The following is an 11,244-nucleotide window of genomic DNA, read 5'->3' as shown; positions in this document are numbered from 1 at the left end:
CCTATAAATATTTAATATGTATAGAGACAAAACATCAAAATAAAATTTAATAAATTGGGTAAAACATTCATTTTAAAAACATTTCCGTGTGTTACAAAAGTCCTGTCACTTTGAAAAATGGTGGTAGTGATTACAGTTTTATCTACATACACATCTAGTTTTAATCAAGCTTGTGTTTTTTAAATAAAACAACGTTCAATTGGTCTTTTAAGCATAGCTTTGCAATTGAAAGAAAATTTGCCAAAACTAATACTTACCATTGTTTGTTACATGCAAAAGCAAAATAAGAATAAAATGTTGCCTAAAGTAATCTCTAAAGTTAAATTCATAAAAGTAGGCATAGTCTCCTTTTAGTTTTTAAATTCATCTATTCTTTTACTTAAAAAAATATCCGTTGTAATTGAAAAACAAAATTATTCAACAAAAATAAATGAAAACAAACACAAAAACCGTAAAAAGAATAATATATTAGTTAATTAAATGTAGATATGTATATCAGGTTGTTAACAGTACTTATTCGTTTTTGAAAATTTGAAAAATATCTTAAAAATCGTTCTTTAGTTACTATAATAGTCTGGTCTTAACACTCAGCGATTCAAAAAACTATTACAAATTGTTTTAGTCGTAATAGAAGCTGAACAAAGACTTATTGGAAATACACTTCGATTAGACATTATTTTGATTTATTCACTGTTTGAAGAATTATAATAAATTGAATTATCAGCCTCACTATCAATGTATTCCCGAAACAAATGTTTCGCAATGAACTTATACCAAAAACTAATTGCTCCATCTCGTTGATCACGTGTTTTGTTATGACTTTACACCATTCCAGTTAACTTTTTTTGAAATTAAATATTCAATTCGCAGAACAACAAAATCTTACGATAAAAAGCAATGTTTTTAAATAAAACGTTCTCAAGTATTTAGATGGAATGTTCTCTCATAAGTATGGTGACGTAAGGATTAATAGATGTATAATTTATACCAAAGCAGATATAAGTCAGTGAAGTGGACCAAAATCTAAATTAGAAATTTGTAACATAGCAACAACTAAAAGATGTTCGTCCCTGTCATGTACTTCAGGAGCTTAAAATGATTATGATGTATTATGTAAAATAAGTCTTTTGTAATTTTGACAAGCTTTAATATTTGAGTTAGATATGGTACCTAAGCCTTATTGTTTACAAAGTACTGAAATGGAAACAATATTTGACTTCCTGAATCGATAATCCAACGATGAGTGAATTTAATGTGTTTATAGCTTTTATATCTATAGGAAAACACGTTATAATTTTGGGAAAAACTACGTAAAATATATCCATACTTATAATGTCAAGAATGTATTTCTCATTCAAATAAATTTAAGAACATTTTCTTAAGCTAAAAGCTCTCAATATCCACAGAATGTTAAAATTTATCCAAATGCATTATCAATATATATGAAAACCGTAAAAGTTATTCATAACAGACAATATCCATTATACTCATAAGACATTGTAGACTACTTCTGATTTTATTAATTTTGTTTCAGAAAGTAACGATGAAATTGATGATCATTATCGCCATCCTCTGTCTTGGCGGGGCATCCAGCAAAGAGAGTGTCATCAAAGGAAGGAATAAACCAAAGAACAAGATTGCCAAACCAAAGAATTTGTGCTCTTTGGAACCTTCGGAACTAAACAACATTCGATGTGTGTGCACTAGGGAGAAGTTCCTACGTGCTTCTTCAGCGGAATGCTGGATATTTGGACCAGTCACCAAAGAACATTTCATTTGGGAACTAATAGTGAAGACTCAACCGTACTTATCTGATTTGAACATAGTCGCGAGTAACCAAGGCTATCTAAGGGACATACCTCAGGAGTTTGTTCAGAATATGCTGCTGCTGAAGAACTTTACGGTATCGTTTGCTGTCTTGGATAGATTGGAGAAGTTTACCTTTGGCAACTCAACGTCTTTAGAGGTTAGTACCAAATATATGAGAGTTATTTCACAATTCCGCAAAATTCTATTGTTTTCCAAAATTTTACACCAAACGACTCAAAAACTAGACGTTTAGGACTACATGTTCACAGGAGCTTTGTTTTAAAATATTACTAAAGAATCATCTCCATTATTAGGAATGTTGAAAAATGAACCTAGTGCAGCAGTTTTTAGAAATGTTCGAATTAATATTAATGAAGCTACATCATTTTATATATATTTTTTTAATATTAATATGTGTTTTATTATTGTCACAGCGAAGAGATTTTTTTAAATTGTTAATACATAACTAATTATTTGAAAGAAGAAATAAATTTAATGTCTCTTAGAAACTTAAAATGGAACAATAACTCTTTTTTATTCACAATGCTTAAAAAAATTATTTTATAGGCCACAAAAAATAAAAAGGTGTTTTATCTGCTTAATGGCTGCTATTTAGAGAGTTTTATTTGTACTGAAGGAAAAGTAATTACGGTAGGTGCAAATAAATAAAACACGTGGGAGTTTTAATAACAGCATCTAACACCAAACATTACATTATGAATTTGTACAATGTGTTCCACCCCCCAGAAATATTGTCATACCGGAACATGTGGCGCTCATTTATTTTTATATTAAGTCCGCTACCCAAGCAGAAACTGCTGGAATGGGTACTTTTAAGGCCTCTAATACAGTTATTAATTCCAATATTCCGAGTGTATAGAACTAGCGCAGATTCTTAAGGTTAAAATGACATGAATATTGAAGCCCCAGTTAACGTTAATTAAAACATACCTTTTTCTACCCAACATATTTTATAACCACAAAATTGATTTTGATTTGTTTTATTCAGGTCCTGAAATTATCCAGGAACCAAATCCAACACTTGGATGCCTACTCCATCTCAAATCTGCCCTCGTTGCGCGACATAAACCTCGAGGAAAACAGAATACAAACAATAAAGCTCGTCGCCTTCTCCAACGTACCAAAGCTAAATTATGTGCGACTGAACAACAACAATATTACCAAGATAGAAGACAGAGCATTCAGCAGCATGAGTCATGTTCTGGAGATGGATCTGTCGGAGAACTATATATGTGACATTAATAATTTAACATTCTTTGGTTTATCGAAGCTCAAAGTAATCGATTTAAGTTTTAACAGGATTACCAGTTTGGCTTCCTCGGTGTTTTCGGAGCTGTGGGATATCGAGGTAAGTTAAACGTTAATCTAAAGAGCTTTTACGGGGGTCGTCTAGGATCTAGTACCCATTGGCGAACAAATGACGCTCACATAAAAAACAATGCGAACTGTCACAATTACACATGTCCATTTGATAATATTTAGTCAAATCGAAACAATTTGGTTTTGATTAAGGCAAATGTATTTTCCTTACAACAGTCTAACAACTTATTTAAATATCTTGGAATTCCTACGTCTTTTCGAATGTATTTCGCGCGTTATTAGAATCATCGATTTTTTTCCCTTCACCATGGGCTAAACCGACGCAGTTAGTCGATACCAGATGCCCAACACATGACCCCGATGATCTAAGTCTACTTGTTCAAAATCATTGCTAAATTTCATGAGGTCTTCTCTGAAGGGCTGCGATGATCGAGCTTTGCAAGTTTATTACTCCCGGTACCAGTTTCTCAACGGCTTTATGGCGACGCCAAACCTACTTGAAACCCCTTAACTTTTCAATAATTATTGTTGACCGAGTTACCCATCCGTTCCGAGAACTTAACAAATAATCTATCATTTACAAAAATAAATTCTAGATATGTATAATCTAATCATTTGAAACTATAATGTTTATACGAGAAGCGAAAGTTTATTCGGTATTAAAAATAACTCCAAGGCCCTCCAAGGCTGGATCTATCTACAGTTTCATTACCTATCAGTGTAGACAAAATGTGTTGGATTGAATTTCGTAGTGAAACCCATTACACATTTGCTTGTATTCATGCAGTGGTAATCTATCATTATGTCGTCATGCTTTAATTTTAGAGAGATCCTGCTGTAACAGGTAGCAGTCTTAGACCGAGTAAATAGATTCATATAACTTCAAGTCATCAACCTGTAATAAAGCTTTTAATCGGATTTCCTTGCACACATCATTAATACATAAAACAAGCGTGCTCAGAGACCTGACCCCTGCGAAACGGCTGATGTCGTAAAAGTACAGATTTATAGTCGCAATAGTGAACATTAAATACGGAGTTTGTTAAATAGGACATGCATTTTTTTATGTCTGACGTTAATCCAAAACAAGGCGACATAAAGTGATAGGTTTTACTAAAATTTTAATAGATTCACATTTTCCATTGATGAATTTGAAATTCGTAGATGAAAAATGCCGACGGAACTTTCCCCAGTTATAATTTACAACAATAGGTTTATCTCCTTATTCTAATGATATGATTTTTATTTTTTCTGAATTTGTGGAAATTTAATTGTTTGAAGAGACAGACTGGAAATTTTAATAAATTATGGAGCAACAATATCTCCAAATTGTTGTGCGCATAATTTTAACATAAACTTAATGAATTATTTAAATAAAACTACAAAATTCGATGTACATGTAATTACTGGTGTTATAAGTATAGATATACTTAGTGATAGTATGATTGTTGAGGAATACAAGGATATAATGAATTCCTGTGGATATCAATCTTTTGTTAGTAGGTACACTCGACCTCAAAGTATATAACCTGCTTAGACCATTTTTTCTTTAAAATCTTTGTAAACTACGAAGATATAAAATCATATGTATTTAACTACTTTACTAACTGGGTCTTGACATTATTTTTTTTGTGTGCCTGTGATTAATCAGTTAAAAGGAATTGCAGATAAAATAGTTGTTCCCCTAACTTTTATAATAAACAAATGTTTTGAAGATGATTATTTTCCAGACACATTAAAAATTGGGGTAATCAAGCGTTTATATAAGGGTGGATATAAAATGGAAGTTGTTAATTATAGACCTGTTTCTTTAATATCTAATGTGGCAAAAATTTTAGAAAAAATAGTAAAATAAAGAATTGTAAAATTTTTAGAAAAACATAAACTAATATCAGATCGGCAGTATGGTTTTAGGGAAGGAAGGTCAAAGGAGGATGCCATTTACAAATTGACATCATATATATACAGGGTGTCCCGTTCATGTTTCAAAAAAACTTGTGTGCAAGTTCCTCATGGAAAAATAATAGGGGTAGCTCATGTAAAGTTTTTTTCTTAGACGCCCTGTTTTCGAAATACAGTGTGCTGAAGTTGTTACTTTCCAAATGGTTTTCTTTAATTATCTTTAAATCGGCTAAAGATAAAAATGTCAACATTTGTAACATGAGTAATCATCAACTATGCGTTAAGAATAATGTGCAAACGGTTTCTTTCTAAAAAGCAGTGTCGCCGATACAGGTAATTGGAGGAGTATAATCGAAAAAAAAATGTTAAAAGTCAAACTTATTACATTTCTAAACGGTTCTGTAAACTCTAAAGCATACTACAAAAAAAAGGTATACTTGTCGAAATTCGGTAGCATGTACCATTTTCGAGAAAAATGAAGAGAAAACGTCGACGGTAAATGCGTCGAGATCTAGCAGAATTGCGGTGAGCCTCCCCATAAATTCATAACATATCGTGATACTCACACATGGTAAATTTTTAAAAAAAGCAAAGAGAAACACGTCAAAAAAGGAAATAGTGGTACGCAAAAAATACTCCGACACGGTCGAACTCCAGATACTAACTGAATTGCATATTGATGTTGGCCTAGCATACCAGTGACGGTCGTCGTGCATTTCATTGTCGTTTGTGCGTGTATGAGTAAGTTTGACGCTTTGCTTGGTCCAGTGTATGGCAGGTGTTTTTGTGGCAGTCAGTAGTATTGCGTATAATGAACATAGAGCGGCACATGGCTTGACCAAATTTAGCCTGTTTCCGCTATTGCAACGCATATTGCCCCTTACTATAATAATTTGACAAAATTCGATGCACACAAACAAGTTTTTTTCTCTAATAGACAATTTTTGGGTGGTCTTTGTGCAAATAATATAAAACTACTTTTCAAGGCATTCAAGTAAAATATTTGCTAAATTTAATTGGACGCGTTTACGTCTGAGCTGAGTTTCTGTAAGTTCTTGTAAGAAACACTAATTATTTTTTTATATTCGTTAATGAATTGCCATAAATATTTCATTTGAGTCTGTCGGCGTGGATACGTTTCCCAATTTGTATGAATATTTTATGTAACGCTTCTTTATAAAAACACACTTGAATAGCGCGCAAACATCTCGAATATATACTCTCATCTATTCTTTACAATGAGGTATTATCTGACAAGCGAGGAGTACGAATATTCTCTCCCTTATAGAAGGCGCCCAAGGAAATACGTTATGTATGTTTATTCGAGCCCAGGATTTAAGGAAATTCTACGTCAATATCGCAGACTGTTACTCCCAATGTTCTGCAGTTGATAACTTGACTGTGTGGAAACATACTTTTGTATAGAATTTTGATTGTTGTTGACACATCTTGTAGGTAACTCGCGTGGAATTGAAAAATATATCTATGTACAAGTAAAATAATTGTTTGTATACACTATCGATGTCAAATAAAAAATTTTATACCTTGTTTATAACGCAACCAAACTTTAAAGAGTTCCTGGAAAGTTTTTGTATTGTATTGTATTTGTATTAGATAATTATGGGTTTTCGATTGAAACTTGCAGTTAGCGTAATTTCACAGGTAATTTTTTGATAACAGAAACGTATTCTAATCATGAAAGTTATTTGAATAGTCAAATATTGAAAGACGTCCTCGAGAAATTGGTCAATTTAAAACTAACAGAGGTAATGCCGAACGTTCACATCAAGTTCAATCATCCATTGTGGACGAAAACATTCTGGAAATGGTGGAAAACTAGTGTCAGATTAACACAGAGGCAGAATATAGTTTCCAAAATTACAGTGAACAGAGTAATCTTCGAACAACTAATTCATTTTTTTCATGTTGGCCTAGTTCAACACCTACCTCTTGCTCCTTCCGCTGGTCTTCAATTTTCGTAAGATTGTTCGCCCATTCGCCAACCTCCACAGAAAATCCTTTTCATGGATGAATTTTGTTTTGCGAATCGTGAGATAATAAATCTCCAGAATAAGTATTAAGAAAATCACATGTATTTTATGCATGAAGGAACACCACCGCACTTCAGTCGCAATATAAGAGAACATTTAAATGATCAGCACCCAGGTAAATGGATAGGCAAGGGACACTCGCCACCAAGTACACCTGACATAAATCTCTTTGATTTTCTTGATGCTTTAAAACAAAAGGTGTAATGTGGGTATTGAAAAACAACTGTGGAACAGGATTGAAGATGCTAAACACAATTTGCAAAATTAAGGAATATCGAAAACAGTATAATTTAGTTTTTCACTTAGAATTAATTTATTATTACAGAAAACGGTGGTCGTAAGTTGTTTTGTTTTTGTTATCTAATAAATTACTTTTGAAATGACGTTATTAAGTCAAGTTTGAATTGAATAATGACAAATGAAATGATTTGACCCCAAATTATTACAGATACAGTTTTACCAGAAGGAAACATTTTTAACAAACCATCTTTAAAGCAAAAAAAAAAGTATTTTTCACAGTTGTGTTATTATCATTACTTCATTTATAATTCATATCATAATGTGACATTTATATGGAAGTATTCGTGTACCAAATTTCAATAAATCTTGCAAAAGCCCTTCAAAAAAACTGATTTTTTATTAATACCGATGCCTTCTAACGACTAAACAAAGCAACTTAGAATAGAGATAAGTTTAATCAAATCTTAGGAAACTTTGGCAACACGAAATTTTAGGACACCCTGTAGTTTACGTGTTACCTAATCAAAAACATGAATATTCAAAACAACGAAAATGTTTTCCACTTCAATATTGCGATGAAAAATAAACCCGTGAAATCGTGCACCATTCTTTTTGAAATACTTGCATGCACCTTAATGAATTTTATTTCGTCGGGAGATTTCATATTCTATCAGGGTCCTATCGCAAATTTCCCTGTCTTGACTTCTGTTCCACGTCAAAATGTTAAAACGCTACGATGTTATCGTGTACACTTGCAAGCACGCGAACAGACAAAAGTGGAAATTTGTTTCCGTTTCCGACTTATATTAACCCAGGTAATTAATTTTTAACTGATTTATATTTTTGAAAGGAATGTTGTCTATACCTTCGAGTATGAACGGTAATAGAGGAAGAAACCAAAATTGGACCGGCTCCAAAAAAGCAGAACAGAGTGCCATCTTCTGATAGTGTATGATCGTAGTGCAAGAGACAATGCAGAATACAAATGACATATGCTTTGAAATTGCCAGGTTATATCTCCATGGAATAAGTAATTTTCTGACTTACATCTAATGTAATTTTTCGTATTTATTTTTCAAAGGGGGTTAATGTTATTATTTTCATCGTTTGAAGTAAAACATATAATAAAATAAATGATACAGAATATTAATATGAATGGAGTACACCCTGTCAAAATTGATATAGTTACGTATAAAAATTGCAAAAGTCCAGCCGGTGATTGCAGGAACATACAATAAACCTAGATGATACACCCCCCTGCACGCTTATTTAAGTAAGATGAAGTTCTGTCACGTCTTCAGGTCTTGGAAATAGGGTAGTATATGGCACGAGTTTCGTATTAAGTGGATTCCAAGAGATTTAAGTGTAGTTAAGCAGGTCCATAAATAAAATAGTGATTAGAGGTATGGCCCTCAAGGGTTTCACATAACGTCCTTTTAATTTTAATGGTTAAAATACCCGATGTTAACATTAATTTTGTACATGTTGGTATATTAATCCAGATAAGCATTTTCAACGGTAAAGTCCATTCATAGATTTAAGAGAATAACGACTACCCTTATCAGAATGATATACAGGGTCGGAAAGTCCCCATGGTTCATCGGCCGTTACGTGAGAGCGATAAAGTAAGTCATAGAAATCCCTGCGATAGATAGTCACCGCCCGTTTCGCCCTTCCACAAATAAGATCCACTTCCACTTGTAATTCAGCGACCGGTGGTCATCTTTGTTTTCGTCGTTTGGCTTTTCTTTAATAGATGTCACTACTCATACAATTTCGACTTCGATATTCCGATATGTTAATACAATCTGTTAACAGAGGGCAGCACAACTCGTAACAAAGAAAACTTTTTACAGGAGCTAGTAGATACCTCTGTTTGTAAATCTAGTGACCTCATTTCCCTTACTGAGAAGTTATACAAATGGAGTATAGTGCTCAGCTGCATTTATAGTTCATTTAGTTGTTATTTAAGTATACTTTATAAAATGACTTAAAAATCCCAAGAAATAAAGCAAAATTCCCTATTTCCTCAATTCAAAAAAATATGTAGATCTGGCATCACTCTTTCTAGGGCTGCGCCTCACCTTAGACAAATTGTGCTGCCCTTTGTTAACGGATTGTATTAACATATCGTTATACGAAGTGGGAATTGTATATCAAAGATGACCACCGGTCGCTGAATTACAAGTGGAAGTGGATCTTATTTGTGGAAGGGCGAAATGGGCGGTGACTATGAGACGCCTTCATTATAGCCATCCTTCTCTATCGCATGGATTTCTATGACTTACTTTATCGCTTTCACGTAACGGCCGATGAACCATGGGGACTTTCCGACCCTGTATACTCGTATTTTCATGGATATTGGATCAAAAAAGAGTTACTTGCACTTTAAATATTTGAATATTGAAAAAGAATATTTCTGTGACAGTTTTCCTAAATGTTGAATCAGATTTTTAGTGAAGTGAAACAAAACGCCGAAGTCATTTTATTAATTTATTTTATTAATATTGCCAAGAAATTTATTAATAACAATGCAAATTTATAAACTTATATTTATTTTACCTATCCTATCATTATTATTTTACTAAGAAATAATTATTATGTACAAAAATGTTATTAATTGAGTATTGTTGTATTTAACTTTGAGATAAACTTTCATTACGATTTGTCAAATACATACAGAGTGATTAGGCTGATTAAAAAAAATCGACTATTTTTTTTTCACAATCCTTTCTGAAATAGATTCAGGGAGGTGAGAAGAGTTGCCTGTAAAAATCGGAATATTTAGAGGTTGCGCATCGCGATTTTCTATTTTCCATTTAAATAATGGGACAAATTATTTTGCAATTGCAGAATTTTATATCTTAAAAACAAATAGACGGATTTAAATAACCGAAATGTATTCTTGTAGGGAATTGAACGTTCTACAAAAAATGTCCCTTATCATTTTTTGATAAACCTACTCGTACAAAAGTTATTAAAATTACTAATGAGGGTGATTCACAAATGGCGACCAAAAATGAAACCTCGTATTCTTTGGTGAATTTTAAGGGTGTCATTCCTATAAAGTCTTTTTCTAGGGCGCTTCGTTAAAAAGATACAGGGTGTTAAACTTCCAAAAATATTTTTAATTTTTTTAAATAATTTAAAAACTAGTAAGTAAGTGAAATAATTTGAAATTGGGCACATGGATTTATGTAAACATTGTCCAAAATCTGAGGGCTTTTCCTAAAATTTACATGTCCAGTGGCGGACATGCAGGGTGTCGGTGGCATATTCTTCTAAATAAAATAGTACGCCACTGCTTTACGATAACAACCATGATATTTTCGGGGTAGAATAATAGGGTCAATAATAATGCTATCCCAAACAAGATCAAACTGAAGTTATAGTTAATCTACAAAATCAGAGTCTACTAGCACTTTATTAAGTATTGTAATCTGAGTGGCAAGATAACGTATACATTTAAAAAATATTTTTTCATTTAATCAAAATTCCACAAGAGGAAGAACTTATGAGCGGATATTATTATTATGATCATCAATTTTGTAGGAGTTGTAAGTTTTAAAAAACACTGCATAACACCAAAATGTGTAGATTAAAAGCAAAAGTCCACACTCCAAAAATAATGAAAATCGAATAATTCGTATTCGAGTTATTTACAAAATTAAAAAATTTTGAGGCCAAACTAAGTGATTTTGGATATAGGTGAATTAGCCTAAATCTGTCTATTTTAAGTCCACGAATCTGTGGTCTTGCATTGTACACGTTATTCTGTGACACCCAGCATAAAATATAAAATATCCAATAATTATAGAACTTGATAACAATGTTATAATACGCAATGTTGATGAAAAAAATAATGCAGAGTGCTATATTTTACTTTTAAGACGATTACATT

General features: G+C 32.4%; 1 protein-coding gene across 1 annotated transcript in view; it reads left to right on the top strand.

Annotated features, from left to right (window-relative positions):
• The first annotated feature begins 1,543 nt into the window (after positions 1–1,543).
• The window catches only part of LOC108911019 (connectin-like), a 71,721-nt gene continuing 62,020 nt past the window's right edge, over positions 1,544–11,244 (top strand). Inside the window, exons 1-2 of the mRNA XM_018715835.1 lie at positions 1,544–1,966; positions 2,819–3,178. Coding sequence (XP_018571351.1) covers positions 1,544–1,966; positions 2,819–3,178 — 783 coding nt within the window. The remainder of the gene's footprint in view (positions 1,967–2,818; positions 3,179–11,244) is intronic.

Source organism: Anoplophora glabripennis, unplaced genomic scaffold, assembly GCF_000390285.2.
Source record: "Anoplophora glabripennis isolate ALB-LARVAE unplaced genomic scaffold, Agla_2.0 scaffold6, whole genome shotgun sequence".
Taxonomy (NCBI): domain Eukaryota; kingdom Metazoa; phylum Arthropoda; class Insecta; order Coleoptera; family Cerambycidae; genus Anoplophora; species Anoplophora glabripennis.
Note: the sequence above shows the minus strand (reverse complement) of the source record. Positions and strands in the feature narration are given on the sequence as shown.